At 48.4% G+C, this 21,155-nt stretch overlaps 1 protein-coding gene across 3 annotated transcripts in view; it reads left to right on the top strand.

Annotated features, from left to right (window-relative positions):
• The window catches only part of SSH2 (slingshot protein phosphatase 2), a 107,198-nt gene that overhangs the window by 79,641 nt on the left and 6,402 nt on the right, over nucleotides 1-21,155 (top strand). For all 3 annotated transcript variants that reach the window (XM_064166085.1, XM_064166087.1, XM_064166086.1), the window contains 9 exons: nucleotides 2,145-2,213; nucleotides 3,003-3,068; nucleotides 4,521-4,715; nucleotides 6,495-6,588; nucleotides 6,715-6,843; nucleotides 9,468-9,514; nucleotides 10,941-11,087; nucleotides 13,405-13,605; nucleotides 18,005-18,845. In XM_064166085.1, coding sequence (XP_064022155.1) covers nucleotides 2,145-2,213; nucleotides 3,003-3,068; nucleotides 4,521-4,715; nucleotides 6,495-6,588; nucleotides 6,715-6,843; nucleotides 9,468-9,514; nucleotides 10,941-11,087; nucleotides 13,405-13,605; nucleotides 18,005-18,845 — 1,789 coding nt within the window. The remainder of the gene's footprint in view (nucleotides 1-2,144; nucleotides 2,214-3,002; nucleotides 3,069-4,520; nucleotides 4,716-6,494; nucleotides 6,589-6,714; nucleotides 6,844-9,467; nucleotides 9,515-10,940; nucleotides 11,088-13,404; nucleotides 13,606-18,004; nucleotides 18,846-21,155) is intronic.

The following is a 21,155-nucleotide window of genomic DNA, read 5'->3' on the forward strand; positions in this document are numbered from 1 at the left end:
GCACGTCAGAGATGGCAGCTGGCATGCAGAGAAAGAAGAAGCTGCAATTAGAGAAGCTGGACATCAGGGTTCTGGGGAGCAGCTAATAAGAAAGTGACTGTCAGACAGCCCCTTGCCAAGGTCATGGCACAGAGGGCCTGATGGCAGTGTCAGAGCTGTTGATGGCACAACGGTGCTCTCCCCAGACTTCAGTGTGTCATCAGGGTCTGGTGCTTTTGCTTCATTCGTTTAAATTGCTGCTGACCTCTCCAAAAGGCTGCAGAGTGTGGCTGGGAAGTGGCTTCTGGTGTTGGAGTGCATCTGTGAGCCAGGAGGCAGCACCCCCAGCAGCTTCCTGGGCAAAAGTGTCAAGTTTAGAAGGGGACACTGGGCACTTTGGAGGGGGCACATGGCTCTCTTAAAATGAGGAAATCTTGGCCTATGTGGGAAAAGAACCTGAGTTTTCAGATGATTTTGGATTTATAGATATTCTTACTTCTAGCACAGCTGCTATTCTAGGAATGAGGAATAAAATACTTCTAGGAATGAGTCTTGGTTTTGACCCTCATTGGAAGAAATTAGTTTCAGGTAGTGAGCAGAGTCACTAGAACTTGTTGGGTTTTTTAACTATTTGGATAAGAAATTGCCTTTCAGCAGCCTACAGATCACAACAGCCACTGTGGAGCTCATCAAACAGCTCAGTTTGAAGTGGCTCGCTTTGGATGCTTGGCTCAAATGATGCCTGCTAAAAACAGGGACCAACCTGATGCTGCCACTGTGCTCCTGGCTCCCTTCCTATGTGTGTGTGCACAGCTGCAGCTCAGAGATGCTGGTGTGGTGGTGTAAGAATAACTTGTCCTTGCACAGGTTGCTATGAGCTTGGAGCTCACTGCTGGCTGTGGTACACCAGCACAGCCACCTTTGATAGCTGAGAGCTCACTGGTATTCAGCCTCTAATAACACAGCAGGGTTGGTTTAGCTCTCTGCTAGAGTTACCTAGGTTCTGGATGGTCAGTCTGATACCCCCCCAAGCCCTCTTGGTATTTATAACTCCATGTAGACTTGTTGCTATGGTCTCTGATAAGCGCTTGCTGAACAGCATCACTAAAAATACCCTGGCCACCTTGGGAAGCCTTTTAAAATCACATCTTTCCATGAGCTCATTGCCTGTTGTCAACAGAAATAGCTGTGTGCTGCAGTGTCTCCTTGTGCTGGGCAGCAGGCCCTCTAAGGGGTTTGCATTTACAAGGCTTTGTGTCTACTGACCCTCTGGAGCCTGCAGTCTCACTCTCTTGCCCTACTTCTCATCAGTTGCAGAGTCTGCTGGGGGTATTTGGGCTTGTGGAAATTTGACAGCAGCCAGTGCAAAGTGTAAGAGGAGGAGGGAGTCGAATCCTGCTCTCCAAGATACTGCTTTGATTATGGACCAGTTTCACAGCTTTGTGAGATTCAGCTTTTCCATTTGTCCACTTGGTGCAGGTTGTGCTGGGGTTCCCCCACCCCTGCCTTTTTTGTGTTGCTTGACTTGGCTTTTTGCTCAGCCTTACAGAGAGCAGATGGCTGTGAGGGCAAAGAGATCAAATCAGCTGGGACAGGAGTGGGATTGCCAAAAGGTGTCTGTTGGGCTCATCCTGGAGGTGTGGGAGGGTGAACAAGGGGCAGTAGTCAACAGCGAGTGACAGGCTGCGATTGCTAAGCTGCTGTGCTCCCAGTCACCCTGCTATCACACTAGGCTGATCCTGGTTCCCAGCAGCTGTGGCTGAGCAACAAACAAAAAACCAAAGCTGTGGATTGTAAAATCAGAGCAAGACCCAAACCACTTGAGCCTAAGAGGAACTAGTCTGTGAAGAAGGCCTTGAGCTAACTGAAGACTGAGCCCCCTCTGCCCTTCCACACAAAGCTTGCTGCCTCCAAATCCTCTTTGCTCTTCTCTTGGGCATGCATCATCCATTTGAGCTGTATGAAAGAGCACTGCGATGCCCTGGTCTGGTCAGCGATCCTTGCCAGACACTGGTAGAACAACACTGGCACTGTGTGTCCCTGAAGCAGCAGAGGGGTTTTTCATTTTTCTCTAATGAATTCAGAAATACACAACCATTGGTGTGAAATCAGAGTTAGAGCAGGGTGCTGTGGCAGGTGGCCTGACCTTCTCTTTCTTACCACAGTAGCACTTGTACGATGGGCTTGGTGCTGCCGCTGTGGAGTGACACCTTGATCCACCTGGATGGGGACGGGTGAGTGGCTGTTGTAGATGCTGTGTCAATAGCAGAGGCTCTCTCTGTGTGGGAGCTTGCAATGCAGTGGATGGGGAAGGATTTAATTGTAGACTGTAGAGCCTTGGCAGGTCCAGCAGGCCTCCTGCTATTGACCTGTGTTGGGTTAGCAGGCTCCAAAGCCCTAAATCACAGTGGTTGTGGCAGGGAACACCAATAATTGACTTATCCATGAATAAACACGCACTGAGACAGTGACTAGTGTGTGTGTTTAAGCTGGAGTAAAGGAGCTTTTGCTGGTGAGTGGGTGTGTAGTGAAAGCTCCTTAAAAGGATCCTATTATGTGTTCCTCCATTACCCTTGCAGCAGGCAGCGTTCGGCTGAACATAAAGTAAGAATGATGTTTCTCTGCCAAATAGACACCTGACTTGCAGGCTCCTGTTTGTGCTGGCTACAAAGGCTGTCCAGTGCAGTGCATGGAATGACTTTTCTTTCCTTGGTAGCTGCCCCAGGATCACTTTAGCTGGACTCTGTTGCTCCCAGCTGTGGCATTGAATTTGTGTTGCCAAGGTAAACAGCACAGCCCAGCACTGTCCCATTATCTTAGTTTTCGTTCCCAAACAGCAGCTGCTTTAAAAAGTTATCTTTAGAGCTTTTAGTTTGCTATTTTGATCTGCTCACTAGCTGAACTCAGCAGTGTATGCATAGGGCTACTCCTTCGCTCCTCTAACGTGCTACAAACTTATCAGTTATTAACTGGACAGTTGCTTTTGGGACACATTTTCACTGTGCCTTTTTTCCTCTCTCCAGAGGGTTCAGCGTATCAACAGATAACAGGGTTCATATATTCAAGCCAGTGTCTGTACAGGCAATGTGGTGAGTATTTACCATCCCTCTTCTATCTTAGTTGTCCTTTTCTCAAGGTATTTGGGCTGCTTGAGCCATTAAAAAGCAGGTGTTGCTTTGCATTATTGGTATCTTGAGACCTACTAGAGCAGCCAGAAATCTCCTTGCAAGGCAGGGAAGGAAGTTTGATACCAGAGGAGAAGCATGTGAGTGCTGGTGTACAGCAGTGACTTCACAGAACTGTAGAATAGTTTGGGTCAAAGGGACCTTGAAGATCATCTAGTTCCAAGCCCCCTGCCATGAGCAGGGACACTTTCCACTAACCCATGTTGCCCAAGGCCTTATTCAGCCTGGCCTTGAACATCTCCAGGGAGAGGGCATCCCTGGGCAACCTGTTCCAGTGTCTCGCCACCTTCACTGGAAAGAACTTCTTCCTAATCTCCAGTCTAAATCTGCCCCCCTCAAGCTTCAATCCATTCCCTCTTGTCCTCTCACTACAAGCCTTTGTAAGAAGTCCCTTCCTGGCTTTCTTGTTAGGCCCCTTTCAGTTAGTAGAAGTTGATTGTCCTGCTGCACTTTGTCTCAGCTGGGAGCATGAAGGAGCAGGGTGGTTTTTATCTTGCACAGGACTGCTGCTTTGAATCTTCCCCAAGCTGAATTGCTCTGAGCTACATTTTTATTATTTTGCATTTGTCACAAATAAGGAAATACACACTGTGTGTATTTTAGGAGTCCTCTGTCTCTGCTCAGACATGTTCATTGTGATAGTGAGGAGGAAAGAGAAGCTGCCTGCATTTTTCATTCCTTTTAGGGCGGTTCATGTAAGAATGCAGTGTCCACGGAAGTATTTCTGGCTCAAGCTTCTTTGCATTGCCGAAATACATCCCCTGTCAGCATGTCACACTACTGTGTCACCCCAGTGGTTTTGACCTGGATCCTCCTGATCTCAGTCAAAGATTTAAAATAGACTAAAAATAGGAGAGGGAGATTTGTTTCTTAGCAGCAGCTGAGGGAACTTCTGACATCCCTCGAGGGCAGACACCTAAACATCTCAGTAAAGGCAAGTCCTCAGCTTTTGGTTATGTATTCTCTCCTGGTGTTCCTGCACACAGGGGAGCTGATGATCCAGTTGTAACTGTCAGAGCACTTTGTCTTAGATACAAACCCTGTGCATTTTATGTATGGCTTAGGTAGTTGTAGCAGGTTTTGGGGCCAGACAGAGGTTCCTCTGCCCTCTGAATTGTGGGCAGCTTCTTTACCACCCAGGCTTGCCTTGGCACACTTCAGTTGAGGCATACAAGTTCTTGTAGCATGTGGTCATCCACACTCATGCAGCACAACCTCCTGCTTCATGCTAGGAGCTATAGCACTGAGGTTTGCACCAACTGGTGGGATATGAGCAGCATCCAGGGCTCGGCCACTGCTTTGTCCTCGAAACCAGCTGGAGGCATTCTAACCCTGCAAGGATTTTTCTCTTTCTAGGTCTGCTCTGCAGAGTTTACATAAGGCTTGTGAGGTGGCACGGAGCAACAATTACTACCCAGGGAGCCTCTTTCTCACGTGGGTCAGTTACTATGAGAGCCATATCAACTCTGACCAGTCATCAGTCAACGAGTGGAATGCCATGCAAGATGTCCAGTCCCACCGCCCCGACTCACCTGCCCTCTTCACAGATGTGTAAGTTGGTCTGGCTCTGCTGAGCCAAAGTGTTTGGCTGTCAGGCACAGCAGCCTTCAAATGAGGTGACAGTTTCCACAAGAGATTGCCTTTCATTAGATATTAATGAGCAGAGATTTCCTGTTCCAGGTAATGAGTGTACCCCTGGTTAGGTAAACACCAGCACTGGAAGTTTAGCCCTCCTGGGGCTCCCTTGCATCTCCTCCAGCCTCTGTTTCCAGTCTAATTGTTTACCTTGGGATTTAGGCTCACAGATCTTTGCTTCTGCAAGGGCAATTTCCTGTTACTAGTGAGAGAGAGCTGTGGTGTGTTCTAGTACCTAGGTCTTCCTTTTTGCTCTTCTATCCTCTGGTTTCCAGGCCTCCTAGAAGGAACAGGACTTCACTCTCACACTAGCATGTGGTCTTTCTTAGTCCATTTTGTTGTGAAGTGAAGTGTTTATGTATGGACATCTGAGACTCTTCACTCGAAAGCATCCTCACAGGCATCCATTTGTTAAACCTCAGAATGAGGACAAAGACCAGTGGAGCTTTTCACCATTCTGAGGAGCTCTGCAGTTGTGGAACAGAACAAGTGTATAGGTCCCAAGCTATTTTCAGTTAAATGCTTGGATGTCTGGTGAGATACGGTTCAAAACAGTGGCTGAGGTAGGTAGATAAATAGTTTGGAAAGGCAAAATTTATAGGCTGTATCAGCATTTAAGGTTTACAACCCCTGTAATTAGTAATTACTGATAGTACCAGTCCCACGTAGCCTCAAAGGTGGTTTGTGTCCAGATGGTGCCAAGCATGAGAGCTTACTTGCCCAGTTTGCAGTAGGAGAAATTACTTCACTGGCCCCAGCTGCTTTCCCAGTATAATAGTGCCACTGGTTGATTTGTGCTCCCAGATATTTCCTGTTGTTAGAGTTCAGTGAGTGAATAATAACTCTGAGCAGTTGTTCAGCTGTGAACAAGTCTTCACACTTGATTGTTTTTTCTGATGCACACGGAGGGTGCCTGGCAGGTTTTGGCAGGCTCTCAGGGTCATACCCACTTGTAGCTTTTCCTATATAAATTTTGTGTAAGCCACACTGTCCCTGGTGGCAGCAGTTGAGTGATTTCCTGGGGACACCTAGACAGCATGAGTCCTGAGAGAATGTGTGAGGTTAGAGGGACCAGGACCTCCCACGGTTTTTATTTGTGAGCTACCAGTTGTAAAACAGAGAAGTGTCCGTGCAGGCACCACCCTGGCAGCCTTCCACAGAAAGGGGAAGGTGGTGTGAGATGGTGCTGCTGGGTCCCTTCTAAAGAGATGGGCGAGGCAGTTCTGTGCTACTGCTCTGTTGCAACTTCCCCTGGTGTTAGGCTATTTTTGCAGCTGGTGATAAGGCCTCTGGCAGCAGAGGCTGGAGGAATGCACAGAAGCTTAGCTGCCCTCGTCTCTCCATGTAAGGAGCTTTGGAGCTGTTACCTTTCCAAGAAAGGTAGGGGGAGGCTTGGATATTGCTCCAGAGAGTATAATGCAGCCTTCCCAATTTAAATTTTACCAAATACCAGGGGTTCTCTGGATGACTACAATGGATTAGGAGCATTCACTTGGTCTCTTTCATACACAACTGGGAATCTAAACTGGGCTTTACAGTCACCTGAATTCCCTCCAGCTGAGGACATGCTTGGGGGAAGTAGTGTTGAGTTTCTAAGACTCTGCAGAGTATCCAGTCCATACAATACCTAATTAAAAAGTGCCATGAGTCCAGTTTATTTCCCCTCCTAGTGACTGTGTTGCTTTCTTCTGGTAGCCCAACTGAACGGGAACGTACAGAACGGCTAATTAAGACCAAGTTAAGAGAGATCATGATGCAGAAAGATCTGGAGAACATCACATCAAAAGAGGTAGGTGGTGACAGAGCAGCACTGGAAGGGCTGTTGTGCAAACTAGAGAGCTCTGTGCTTTTGCTGTGAAGAAAGGCCAGCACAAAAGCTTCCCATGGCTTCCTTGTGTTCCTCCTCCTCGCCCAGATCCGCACTGAGCTGGAGATGCAGATGGTGTGTAACCTGCGGGAGTTCAAGGAGTTCATTGACAACGAAATGATAGTGATCCTTGGGCAGATGGACAGCCCCACGCAGATATTTGACCATGTCTTCTTGGTAAGTCTAACAGTGAATTCAAGAGTAAACACTCCTGATGCTTCTCACTGTGTCTTGGCATAAGAGCCTCTGGAGGAACTTGAAGGAACTGTAAAGGAGAGGTTGGCTGATCCTGGGGTCAGGTACTCTTAAGCAAGACACAAGACACTACTGCTACTGAGGAGGAGCAGCCTGGCTTCTTGGCACTACTCAACTTTGCCATGCTTCACCAGCTTAGCTCTAGACCCTGTCACTAGAAGACAGAAGTGGGAGGGGGAAATCTTCATTCTGACTACTTTCAGGGCAGTTACTATTGATGTAAGACCACTTTTGTAGCTTTAGCTGTCTAGAGTTGCCATACATCAAGTTCTCGGTGTATGAATGTCTTAGGGAAGGGCATAAGTAGAGCAAAGAGGGAAGGGAGTTCTTGGGGAGACCTGTGTAACACTCAGCTGGAATGATGCTGTGCTGACATGGAAAGTTCTGAGTTCTTGGGATCCATGAGGAGATTAACAAAGAGTCTTGGAGAGAAGTCACTTAAGGAAGCAAATATTTTGCTATATAATGTTTTGTTTGCTTAGTTGCCTTCCATTGCTGCTGGGGCCTGTTTAATTACTGCACCTTCTTCTGGTGAGTCAGCACTCCACTGGGTTTCCCAGCCCCGAAGCAACGGACGCAGGTCTGGTTGGGCTGTCTAGCCCCTGAGGCAGGCTCAACTTCAAACAAAGCCATTCTTCTTGGACCAGCTGATCTTTCCAAATGCAGAGGGCCTCTCCCAGTCTCCTGAAGCTTAGTGCCTTGGCTCTGAAGGGATGTTAATGTGAGTGCTCCCAAGAAACTTTGGTGAGGTAGTGCCAGGAAACTTTAAGTACCTGCAATGGAATGGATTTTATTTTGCAGTCTGTGCTCTCCAGAGAGAGACACCCAACTGTAATAGGCTTACAGTGCTACTCAAAAGCAGTACAGGCAGTTTGATCTGCTGCAGGGTTTGGAGACTTGGCTCTGAGTGTGTTTAGTGGGAACAAGGCCTTTAAAACAAGGCTCACAGGCAGCACCAAAGAGAAGAGCTGTGGCCAGTGTGCGGAAGGGAGGTATTTGCAGAGCAGCTCTCTGTGGGAGGAGCATTGCTGCGGGGGGTGGGCAGCAGCTTCATTCAGGAGTGTGTATACTGCAGGGAAAAATCCTATAGCAAGGTCTCTGGGAGGCATGGAGCTGTTTCCTCTGATTGTGTAATCGAAGGATGGGAGAGAAGGCTCTCACCAGGGCAGCATTGTTCTCCATACCTGTGGAAGCTGGCGCTTCCCAGGCTTGAATTAGATTACTCATCCTTGGCCAGAAAGAGACAACATGAAGCTACCTAAGTCTGGGGAGCTAGAGTAAATATGGCAGTGATCAAAATAGGGGGTTGGCAAATATTGAATACACCAGTGCACAGCTCTGCAATTTGCTGAGATTGACTGATCTGTGGCCAAAGCTGTCCACGTCTGGGCTATCGTGGCACATAACATTTGTCCCCCCTATTCTACTCCAAATTCAGGGTCCCAGGGTCTTCATGATGATGACTTCTCTTAGGAAGCAGTTCAGTTTGGGAAGAACCAGCTGCTTATGGTGGTTGTATTCCAAAAGTGTCAAGACAAAGTCTTGCCTCCAGTAGCTCAGGACTCTTCTGCAAGCGCTGTCACAGGTGTACAAGTGTCTGTGAGTCAGAGCTGCTGGAGCTCGCTCAGCTCAGATGTGGGGCAAGCAGTACCCCAGCCTCTGGGTGGGCACTGCTGCTGCTGCAAGGTGGGAAAGTTCTCACTTCTGGGCAGGCAGAGTGGGTATGCTGCAAGGGCCAGGTCATCCTGGCTCTGCCTCTCCTGGCCCGGGGGTGATATGGAAGTCATGCTGTGGGAGCAGCCGTGAGCAATGCTGTTTTGCTAGTGATGATAGTGTTAACTGGGTCCCTCTTGCTTCCTCCTCCATCTGAGTTGTCTTTCTATGAGGAACTTTTGTAGGGCAGAGAGCAGATACCTTGTGCACCTTTGAATCTGAAGGAAGCCTTTGAGTAGTTTTGTCTTCAGTCAGGGTTTGTGTTTGGGCAGGAAGCAAGCAGCTTGTTGGATGCTCTGTGTGTGCTGCAGAGAGAAGCCAGGGTTTAATGTGTTTATTTCTCTGCTCTCTCAGGCTTTGAAGGTGGGGAGAAGAGGTGTGACCCAAGGGAGCTTACAGTGCTGCCACCTTTGATGTGCGAGATGGATGTTTCATGTATAAAGAGCACCTGGATGGCTTTTAAATGCAGGCAGTCTGTGCTCTGTAGGGTAGAGCTGGCAGCAGCCTCCAGGGAAAGGGTGGAGTGGTCTTGTCTTTGCAGAGGTTGATTTGTCAGTGGTTTGTAGTAAGTGCCAGCACATGGTGTTGGGCTCTTGCTTTGCAGAGCTGCCTGTTGCTTCAGCAGATCTGCTTAACGGGGTGAGATAAGGTGCTACACATCAGCCCTGTTAGCACTCTTCTGTGTACCCCTATACTCAAAAGACCCCCTGCTCTCCAGCACTTGATTGGCCATCTTGCTCCTTCAGTTCCCTGGTGACAGTCTTTCCCTCCTTCAGTTGTCTGGCCATGCCTTCCTTCTGGCTGATGTGTCCCTTTGCATGTTTTCCCTGCAGGGCTCAGAATGGAACGCCTCCAATTTGGAGGACTTGCAGAACAGAGGGTAAGTAGCTTCAGGCCATCAGCTTAAAAGCAAGAGCCTGGCCTCAACACTTGTCTGTGCAACAAACTCCCTTCCATACCTGCTGTGTAACCTTAGTTTGCAGATCAGAACAAGCTCTTGCTTCCTCCAAACTCCACGTCCCACAAACAGGCACCCTAAAGTAAAAGAATCTCTTTCCCTGACCTTGACTGACATCCCCTTGGCAAACAAAGGCAGGCAGCAATCTCATAGCTATAAGCAGCAAAAAGCTACAATTACTGAAGCGGATTCTGCGTGGTTGGCTCCATGCCCTCTGCTCCAGCCCCTTGCTCTGGACTGAGGTCTCACAATTACAGAGGCGCTTCGCAGTCTGGAGCTCCAGACTGTGGCAGGAAGGAAAACCTGTCAGGAGAGCATTTGTTGCTTTGAGCGGGGCTCAGTAGGATATAAAGTGCTGTAGCTCTCAGGCTTAGCACTGATGTTTTCCTCTGTGTCTTGCCCTTTCTACCTTTTCAGTCTTAAGCTTAGAGTGTCCTTTCTCTAGACCAGGTCGATCTAAGCACCAAGATTTTGCTGTCAAATCATTATCCAGTGAAAAAAGCTAATTGCTGCTGAACTGAATTGATAGCTTACCTTGGAGCATCAGCCTGGTAAAACTGATTCTCCTCATTCAGCTCAGGACCTGCTGCAGTTTCCTTGGGTCAAACAGGTCCTACTTGACTGCCAACAATCTCACACCTGCTAGGGAAAAGAAACATCACTCCCTTGCAGTGCTCTTGTTCTGTCTGATGTCCCAGCATGAGTGCAGTTCATGAACATCTTAGGAGTAACCCTCAGGGCTAAAAATACTGAATGTGTTGTACATAAATACCATCTGCTTTACCTAGCAGCTTCCTTTCCAGAAAATTTAGGGAGAAGAAATAAATCCTCCCCAGTAGCTCATTGTCTGCTAAATCTCTCTGTAGTTATTTTATGCAGTTGTTTTAACTATGGTGTTGCTCAGAAGCTTATGCCTTCAATCCTCCTGTGTGGTTTGTGCAGCAGGAGGAAGGATTCACAAAGAGGCTTGGAGAAAGCATCCAAACACTGATTGAAGGGTCTGCACAGGAGCTCCTGTGGCACAAGAGTTGCTGACAGACTAGAGAGACGATGGGCAAGCAGTGTAACCTGCCATACCACAGAGGAAGTCTCTCGAATGTGGATGGCAGCCCTTTTATCATAGCCCAGGCTCTGAATCCTGCAGCAGACCCTTTTGTCTGTGCTGGCTGCTGCATCCTTGCGTTAAGTTTGCTTTCCAAGGAGCTATGTTGGAAACTGCCACTTCGGGTGTTTGAAGTTTTGCCTCTTGCAAAGCAAGGCCAGGCTGTTGTGTAGCAGCTGTGCTATCTCTCTGAGCTTGCTGTGCTCTGCACACCCTGCACCTTTATCTGTTCTCTGTCCCGTGCAGGGTGCGGTACATTCTGAATGTGACTCGAGAAATAGATAACTTCTTCCCTGGCCTCTTTGAGTACCACAATATCCGGGTGTATGATGAAGAAGCAACAGACCTTCTGGCTTACTGGAATGACACCTACAAATTCATCTCCAAGGCAAAGTAAGTCTTTTCAGAGCAGAACAAAGACATTTAGCAGCTGTATACTAAACATTTTTTATTTTCCTACTGATTTGCTTTACTTTTCCTCCTTGCCTACTTAAGATCAAAGCACTTTCATGTTGTAATTGTGTTACAGTTGCCATCCACATTCTTGTGGGTGCTTGTACCAGCAGCAGGTTAGGACCAGTGAGAGGTTTCTGCCCAGCTGCAGTCCAGGCAGACAGTGGAGGTCATTCCTGTACTAGAGAGCTAACAGCTCTGCTGCTTAGGAAATGTGGTGGATCTGCAGAGCTGATGGTATGAGGAAAGGGCAGGAACAAATAGAGCAGGGTTTAACAAAAGAAAGTAAGACCTTATATGCCAAACACAGACATAAACTGTTCCCTGCTTTGTGAGGTTGTATGATGAAGCCCATAGTCTGGAAGTGATTTCTTGTAGTGTAATGCTCCAAAGCAAACTTCATCAAGAGGCAATGCCTGTGTAGGTCTCTGAGCTGTCATTTACAGTGAGTAACCTGATAGTGGATGCTGAAAGTAGGGCCTTTTTACTGTGAAGAACTGCATCCCAATTATATCAGCTGTCTCCAATTAATTCAGCAGCCTTCCTAAGGGAAAACTGGTCAGAAAGCACATTGGCATATGTTGCTTTTGAGCTGTTATTGCCCTTACAGAAGTCTGTTGTCTCTTAACTATAGCTGGTGATTGCAATTCCTCATAGCCTTTAAAGGCTGACTTGTTTGGGTGTGGCTCAAGACTTAACTTTTGAAGAAACCATCTTAAGTCATCATTGTAGTCTCTTATTTATTGACTTGGAGTTGTCATTCTCAGAAGTAGTGTCTTGCCCAGGTTATTTTCTGTTGGAGTTTAAACAATTAGGCCTCAGTTACTGTGTGTGAAGTGATGTAGGTTAATAATCTTCCAAAGTAGGGCAATTATTGTACCCCCTTCTTTGCCCTGCTTGTTGTGTTTGGGGTTTGTAGGATCACCAGAGGCATTGCACTTCTTTGATTGATTTGACTTGCAGAGTTGAGAGAGTCTCAGAGCAATCTAAAGGCTGCTACGGTCCAGTACAGCCCAACCAGTGCAGGCATCCCTCAGTGTCTAGGGAGCATGAATGCAGGTACAGGCTCAGGCAGCTGCCAGCTGCTGAGGTCTGAGCTTGTTGAGGCACATGACTGTGTGCTCTGTGGCCTCCTGATTTGTCCTGTGGGAACTTCACGTGGCTGGCAATCCAGAAAACCTAGCACTTGGAGAAGAATGTTTAAGGTGCCAAACCCAGGTTCTCTCAGTCCACTCCGTGCCAACGCTGCCCAGCACACAGAGTTCACATAGAAGGGCCACAGCCTTCCTCCTCGTGTTTCACAGCAGGCACATGTCTTTTAATTCCTTGGAGCAGAGTGCTGGCTGCCCTTTCAGGCCCTAGACCAGCCTCACCAAGCACTGTAGCTGCACTCTGAGGCACTGTTTGCTTTGTGCTCCATGAGGAAAAACGAATTAAAGCTGAAGGATCTTCCATCTGATTGCAGCAGGATGCTGCACTGCAGCCATCACTTGAGGTCTGCCTCCAGCCATGGGGAGGTTATCTTCACTTGCTTGCATTTGGACAGGTACTGAGGTGAAGGACTGTTGAAAACAGAGCATGTGGGGTGAGCTTTCTACCTATAGACAGTCCTAAGAAATGATGGTATCCAAAAAATCTGCCAGGTTGTTCCATGGAGCTGTTGAGTGGATTTTTACCTACTGGTGTCACGAGAGGTAAACGGGAGTCAGGTTGGGTGTCTGGAGTGTCACTGTTGGCCTTGTTCAGTCAGTTGCCAAACCAAATAACAACAACATCAAAAGTCTGCTGCAGCAGCAGAACATCTCTGTGCTAGAGGCTGCCCCAAACTGCTCAGTATGTTGCAGTGATGTGTTTCCAAACTCTAGCATCGAGTCTGCGTGACAGAAGCCCCTTTTGTTTGGAATGCTGCCTGGTACCAGTGGGCCATTTGGGCTGGGTTCAAGCCCATGTTTGTCTTTAGCAGTCTTCATAAATCTCTGCAAACAGCTGATGTTGGTCTGCTTTGTTGATCCAAGCTTCGGAAGAGCTGTTGTAACAAAATCTGTTAAGAGTATTAAGACCTTGTTCTTCACTTTCTGTGTCTTGCTCCAGTGTGTAAATTGGATTATCAGATCTCATCCCAGACTTCAGCTGTGGCCACAGCCTGGGCAGTGTGTTCTGTAACGCTCTGCTAAAGAGGCTGCTGTTTCCTCAAGCTTCTCGGAGGCTGTGTTCTCTGTCTAACCATTCTCTCTTTTATGCCTTTCTCCTGCCTTAGGAAAAATGGTTCTAAGTGCCTGGTGCACTGCAAGATGGGGGTGAGCCGCTCTGCCTCCACGGTGATCGCCTACGCCATGAAGGAGTATGGCTGGAATCTGGACAGGGCCTACGACTATGTGAAGGAGCGGCGCACGGTCACCAAGCCCAACCCCAGCTTCATGCGGCAGCTGGAGGAGTACCAAGGGATCCTGCTGGCCAGGTGAGTGGAAGGAATGATCCTGATTACCCATGCTAAGGCACAGCACCAAAATGATTGACTCCATTCTTTAAATTAGGACTTCCATCACTGCCTTATGTAAGCTTGTGACTGTCTTGGGAAAGATAGCGCTTGGTTCTCGTGGGTTATCCCAGCTCAGACTGGGAAATGGGGGTAAGAAAGAGCTTTTAGGAGGCTCTTTAGCCCCTAGGATGGCTGGGTTTTGGAAACTAGCATCCCAGAGCTTTTAGGAGGCTCTTTAGCCCCTAGGATGGCTGGGTTTTGGAGACTAGCATCCCAGAGCTTTTAGGAGGCTCTTTAGCCCCTAGGATGGCTGGGTTTTGGAGACTAGCATCCCAGAGCTTTTAGGAGGCTTTTTGGCTCCTAGGATGGCTGGGTTTTGGAGACAAGTGTCCTGTGAGCTGCCATCTGAACGCAGCCTCCAGCAGAGATAAATGGTGTCCCTGTTGTCTGTAACATCGCCTGGCAGGGAGCTTGCTTTGTCTCAGCCTTATGGCTCCCTGTTGAACCTGCCCCTCCTCAGCAGCTGGTTTGGTTTTATTTAGATCTCTTGGGTAAGTGCTGGTGTTAGGGGAGGGGACAGGATGTTCTGTGTATTGCAACAGCGCTGTTTATTCCTGCGTGGAGTCCTGAGGCTGGTCTGGAGCTAGGCCTGGGTATGGGAAAGTGTTTTGTAATCTCAAGCCTGCCACCTGCTTAGCAAAAAAGACATGGGTAGGAGATGTTTCTGAGAAATCCACTTGTAAGCTGTGTTAAGCAACATCTTCACATGTTCAGCTGGAAGGAGGTAGTGACACTCTGCATTTTGCCAGATTCTGGTATTTTCTTTAGGATCCTGGTGTGCTCTGCCAAGGAGCAGGCTTGAAGCAAGCAGAATTACCCATGCTGAGCTTCCTGCCACAGGAGGTGGCTCTTGGCATGTTTTGACCAAAATAATTATTTAATAGCTTCTTGATGCTGCTGGAAAGTGCCTGCCTTGTGATGCTCTTGCAGCAGCTCAGACACTTGTGTGCATTCTTTAGGGCATGCTTCTCACCTCCACCCTCTGCTTCCTTTTATCCCTTTTGGTCTGTTCTATCCACCTGCAAAGGCCTCCCTTCCCTTTTTCAGCGCTAGTAACTTGCCATCCTCCTTTGCTCTCCATTTGCTGCCTTACAGTCTGACTATCTCTGCTCCTGGGCCAGATCTTGATTCCAGTATTTACACCAAACCCCTTGTGTGAGCTCCTTCTATCACTGCAGTGTGCTGCCTCTTTCCCTCACTGCACAGATTAGCAACCTGAGGGCTCCACACAGCTCACTGTCTGATCAGGTGCACCCACAGAACTTTGTCCTCTTGCTCATCCCCTACTCCCCCAACTCTGACCCTTTTCCTCTCTGAAAAAGCAGCCAAGTAGTATCAAGTGACAGGATAGATCACAGTGAAATAGATATTTTAAGAAATTGTGCTCTTCTGGACTGAAACTCTTTGAGACAGACCCCACACCTGCCTTTGGTGCCTCGTGACACCAAACTGGCACCAGTTAATAAAGGTCAGTGCTTAACTCTGGTGTGCTGTGTAGCAGTGAGCAGACTGGGAGATTAGATCTCGCTGGGGTAGACTGGATGGAGGAGAAGCAGCTTTTCAGAGATGAAAAGCACACCCACATCCTTTGCAACAGGTTGGTGAACACCTGTGAGGAGCCCTGAGCTGGTAGCAGCTGGTACATCACATCTTCAAACCCCCAGCCCTGCAGTTGGTTTAGGTAATCTATCAGCCTGGTAGTGGGTGGCACATCTGCAAAGTTGCCCTGAGCAACTGTTTTGGTTAAGGATTATTACTGGGTTTTTTTCTTTGCTATCTTCCAGTAATTTATTTTTCAGGAGGTCAGTCTTGCTGGCTGCCATCATTTCTGTAGTGTGTGGATCTCCTCCCACGTAAGCACAGTCGCTGCTCCTGACCTCCTCTGCAAGTCCTCATACAGTGGCACAAACAGGATTACTTGGGAGGCTTAAAAAAATGCAGGAGCAGTGCATTACATCTGTGTGAGACTGAAAAGCCTGCAGTAAACCAAGCTTCACTGAAGCAAAGAATTGGCCTCTCTGTGCTGCAGCAACAGTCCCTCTTCATGCAGTTCCTTTCTCAGCTCCAAACTGCTTTATTTCCTTGCTGTTATTTAGCTTTACTCTCTGGCTACCTTGTTTATTGCTGCATATTCCAGGACAGGTTAAAACAAACAACATCACCAAAAAAAAAAAAAAACACCTCACTGCCAAACCCAAAAATCCAACAGATTCACCCTCATGTGACTGCTCAGATTTCAGAGGGAAGGTATGTGAGGGCAGCCATGTGCTCACACTATCTAGTTACAGGTTTGTGTTGGGGTTATAGCAACTGGGATATGTTTTCCAGCTGTAAAATGAAAACCCCCTGCCTGCTTTTTAGTCACAACAACAAGTGTGTTTTGCTCTATGGGAATGTCATACTTCCTGAGGTTAGTTAAACTGTCCCTTCCTCTGGTGACAGACACAGAAAGGCTGAGCCAGCCCCCTCTTTCTTTTATTAGTTGTGAGCAGGTTACAGGAAAAGAGTGTTTGGGATCTCTTCTGCCTTGTGCAACTTGGGAGTCAACAGCTGTGGGTTTGTGCTGAAGCCTGAAGAGCTTGCTGCAGTGTGGGGGGCTCCTGGTCCAAGGCTGGTGTGGACACAAGCTTGCCAACCCAGGAGCTGCCCCAGACCTTGTGCCATGCCTGGAACACTGAGTGCCTGAGCAGCTATCAGCTTGTTTATCTTGGCACCAGGATCACTGCTAAGGAAGGTCAAGAGGTGGCTCTGGACACTAGGAAGGAGCATGGGCTCCTGTTCTTTTAGCACCTCTGTCAGGTTGTAGGACTGGACAAAGTGTGGGGTGAAAAGCGAATACAACAGACCTCTGCCAGCAGTTGCTGGTGTCTGGTTTGATTCTCTGATGGAGGCTGTGCTGGGCAAGTTTGATCTGGTCCTGGGCGAGGGTAATTTTGACTTTGAAAATCAAATGCACAGCAGAGCACTGGGACTGAGCACTGAAGCACCAGGGTGGGAAGTGCCCTCTGAAAACATTAACAGCTTCTTTTTAGGTTACATGAACAGAGGCTTGGGAAATGTTTGGCATCCCATACAGAGCCTGAGCCCCAATCTGCCTCGGGAACAAGCCTGGTTCTTCTGCCAGTGGTAGACTTTGCTCTGAAACCCCTTAGACACAGAGCACGTGCACCCAGGGCAATGCCTTCTGGTCTCTAGTCTGGACTCCTCTCTTCTCAGAGAGGACCTGAATCTGTTCTGTGCCATACATGAAGACTGTAGCTGACCCTAGGGCTGGGAAGCTCAGTCTGTGATGGGTTGTTTTTCTTAGCTGTTGGGCACCCACAACTAAACTGGCACGTTGTAATTAGTTCAGTAGCATCTGGTAATTAACTTGCTCCAGCCAGTGGATGTGTCTGGGAGTGCCTCCTCACACTGGCAAGGGACTGAAAAGGTTTTGCAAGGTCTCCTTGGATCTGCAGGACCTTTCTGTGGTATCTGCTCTCCTCCTAGGGGCAAACGGTGGAAGCACAGCCCTGTGGCCGTGGTCACTCACAAAAGCACTTGCAGGCATGGCTGGTTGGTGTGGCTTCACTGCCAGAAGTTGCCTCCTTTGCTGTGTGCAAGCCTGGGTACATGGGCTGGGATTTTTGACAGGTAGAGATTAGGTGGTGCAATGCCACTGGCAGATGTTTGACCTTATGACTGCTCAGATCTTCCTAAAGGAGCTTTCCATGACCTGGGGAACATTTGAACTTCCTTCCTGTGGAAGGCAGGTGGTGTTTTGGAGCTGTTTGTTGACTGTGGATGTCTTCTGTGGTCTGCCTGCACCCACCCTCGCATCCACTCGCCCCACCCTACCACCTTGTTTACCAAAGCCCAGTCAGTGATCGCTGAAGCTATTCAAAGAAGGAACCACAAGAAAAAATGGACTTTGTTTAATGTCTGCCATTTACTCACATTCGGGACCAGTGACCCTGACTCTCCTGGTCGTTGCTACCTGCTAGCAAATGGAAGGGTGCTTGCTGGCTGAGAAAGGGCCACATTTGGTAGTTAGCTCACCATTGCATTTGTTGAGTGGACTGATAAGGTACTGCTGAGGAAACAGATGTGTGGAGCAGAGCAGTGTCGTGGGAGTTAGCTCTGGGAACTGGCTTGTTGTTGGATCAGCTTCCTCTGCAGCAGCTTTGACCCTGAGCTGTTCAGATGAAGCTGGGGTTGTGGTCAGCAACTCCAGCATTTGGCACAGTTTTTCACATAGGTTACATCTTTTAGGAGGTGGCTCTGGCTGTGGTATGTGAGAACACCACTCAGTGTTTTCATTTGCTTCTCTTCCCCACAGCAAACAGCGGCACAATAAACTCTGGCGCTCACACTCCGACAGTGACCTCTCAGACCATCATGAGCCCATCTGCAAGGCTGGGCTGGAACTGAACAAAAAGGAGATCACCACCTCAGCAGACCAGATCTCGGAGGCAAAGACCAATGACAACCAGCAGCCAGTGTCTCCCATCTACTCAGCTGAGCTAGACAGAGAGCAGCAGCTCCCAGCAGATGCAAACATGATCGAGGAGGTGTGTGTGAAGGAGAGGATCCACCTAGAGTTTATGTGTCGGGACTTCCACACTGAGCAGATGGAGGACAAACTGAACCTGAACAACATCAATGGCTGTACGGCTGGGTGCTGTGTAGACTCTGTCCCCCCTGATAACTGCCATGCTTCTGAGGCCTTACTGCAGCTCCAGCACCCTTTGGAGATTGCAGAGTTTCCTGATTTGACGGTGGACGATCTAGAAAAAGATGCCCTTAAGCCCGACGTGAACGTGCACTTGGTTCCCATGGAAGAATTCAACTCGTGCTTAAAAGACTTTCCTCACTCCCCTAACCAGAATTCCCCAAGCCTCCAACAGAATCCCCAGCCTGAAGTGACAGAGCTCAGTGCAGACAGGATTGATTTCTTCAGCGCTTTGGAGAAGTTCGTGGAGCTTTCCCAGGAGAGCCGCCCGCGCACCTGCTCCCACTCCCGGACAGAGGAGCAGGGCAGTGGAAGGAATGGGGTCTCCAGGGTGCCTGTGCTGGAAGTGCTGCCCACTGCAGATGGAGCTGCAGATGCTCAAAGGAACAGCTCTGGAAACACTCCTCAGGCGTCAGATGACTCTTCTGCAGATGAAGAGCAACAAAAGGTTAAAATGGCTTGCTTGGAGCTTTCAGGAACTGCTGCTCAGCCCTCTCTGTGGGCAGCTCAGTGGCTGTGGACAGGGGAGCTTCTAGTCTTGGCTTTCACAGAGCAGGGCAGCTGCCTGGGGATGGATTGTGAGATGCTTCTCCTTGTCTTCACTTTTAGATGCTTGCTCTTTTTCTGCACTTTTTCCTCAATCATCTGTTTGCTGGCAGTGGCAGGGCACTGACAGAGCTGACCTGCACCTGACCTGCTCTGCTGTTCTCATGAGAAACTTCTTTTAGAGTTCTGCATCAGGAGAGCAGATAGGTGGGACCTGGCCCCGTAGCATAGAATCAGTCAGGATTGGAAGGGGCCACAAGGATCATCTGGTTCCAGATGGACCTTGGAGCAGCTGAGGCCAACCAGCACCCCAAACCTGTGCAGATATTTAGCTGACTTGAGAAATCCACCAAAGAATGGAGCAAAACTGGCACTTTTCCCTGTCTGGGAAGCACCAGCACTGGGATAGTAGATGTCTCTGCTCATGGCAGGGGGGTTGGACTCGATGATCTCTTTGGGTCCCTTCCAACCCCTAAGATCCTGTGATCAAGGCAGGTGTAGAGCTTCCACTGCTGGAAAGGAAAAAAGAGTCTTTCCAGACCTGGGGTGATGGAATCAGGCAGGTTCACAGAATCTATTTCAAGTAGTCATGCAGCATTTTAAATCTTGTAGTCATTGTCCTTTTTGGCATGCATCATAGTCAGCAGCTAGGATTGCCTGAAGTACTTCAGGAAGAACCAAAAGTTCTATTTTCTGTGCTCTGGAGCTGATGATGAAGCAAGAAACTTGAATCTAGATTTATGCAAAAAAGGAGCATGAAGAGCTAAATAATCTCGTGGAACTTCCCATGCACAAAAAACTTGTGCATGGAGGTGCACACAACTCTTCAGTCAGCTCTTCATGCAAGTAAAGGACACTGTAAAGAACACCACTGGAACAGGTGGCCCAGGAAGATCATAGGAGAGGTGTTCAAGGCCAGGTTGGATGAGGCCTTGAGCCAACCTGGTCTAGTGGAAGAGGCGTCCCTGCCCACAGCATAGGGGTTGGAACTGAGTGGTCTTTAAGGTGCCTTCCAACCCAACCTTTGAGTCTGTGTCATGGCTCACTTTTCTCTCCTGGGCAGAGAGATGTTCCTGACCAGATTTAGTAACTCCCAAATGGAGGCACTTTTCTCTTCAAACTGCTTTCCACCTTCCAGGACTCTCACAGGGGTTGATGAAATCAGAGGCCATTGTTTTCTGGGAGCCTCTCTTACATAAATTCCACACTGCATTGCTTAAATCTTTTCCATCTCCATGTGAGGCAGTAAGGCTCTTCCAAGTATAATAGGCCAATGCTCTCTCCGGTGCTTTGGCAGGGAGAACGTCTGTGTGGATGGGCCATGTTTCTCTGGGAAACCAGAGCACTGGAGCACTCAGTCATTCTTTATGCTGGGCCTCCCTTCACGCCCTGATGTGAGCAGTGTCTTTCACGTTTCCAGTTCAAAACTATACCTAGCAGCATGAGGATTATTTTTTTCTTTTAAGTTATATTTTCCTTTGTTAGGAGAAAAAAAAGTTGAACTTCCCTTGGAATTCAAGGGAGTTAAATAAATGTTCTTAGATCTTAGTCTAAGTGAACATACAGCCTGGAATAGGTTAAATGTGGAAGGAAGTGATTGTGCCTCTCTGCTCAGCACTGGTGAGACCACACCTTGAGTACTGTGTCCAGCTTTGGGCACTGCAGTATAAGAAGGACATTGAGGTGCTGGAGTGGGTGTAGAGAAGGGCAATGAAGCTGGTGAGGGCTTTGGAGAGCAGGTCTCATGAGGAGAGGCTGTGAGAGCTGGGATTCATTAGCCTGTGAAAGAGGAGGCTGAGAGGAGACCTCATTGTTCTCTACAGCTGCCTGATAGGAGGTTGTAGTGAGGCTGGTATTGGCCTCTTCTCTCGGGTAGCTAATGACAGGGCAAGAGGTTAATCGCCACAAGCTGTGCCAGGGTAAGTTTAGGTTGGGTATTAGAATTCTTTACTTGAGAGAGTGGTCAGGCATTGGAACAGGCTGCCCAGGGAGGTGGTGGAGATGCTGAAAAGAAAACAAGGGTAGACGTGGCACTTCAGGACGTGGCTTAGTGGTTGTGCAGGTGTTGGGGAGAGGCTGAGACTTGATGAGCTTAGAGGTCTTTTCTGAGATTCTGTAAATGCAGTCCCAGGGACTGTAAAACGCTTCTGTGTCAGTGGTCATGGCACTTTGTGCTGCTCTGAGGACGTGCACCCTCATTTCCTTCAAGCTG

The sequence above is a fragment of the Pogoniulus pusillus genome, chromosome 27 (assembly GCF_015220805.1).
Source record: "Pogoniulus pusillus isolate bPogPus1 chromosome 27, bPogPus1.pri, whole genome shotgun sequence".
Taxonomy (NCBI): Eukaryota; Metazoa; Chordata; class Aves; order Piciformes; family Lybiidae; genus Pogoniulus; species Pogoniulus pusillus.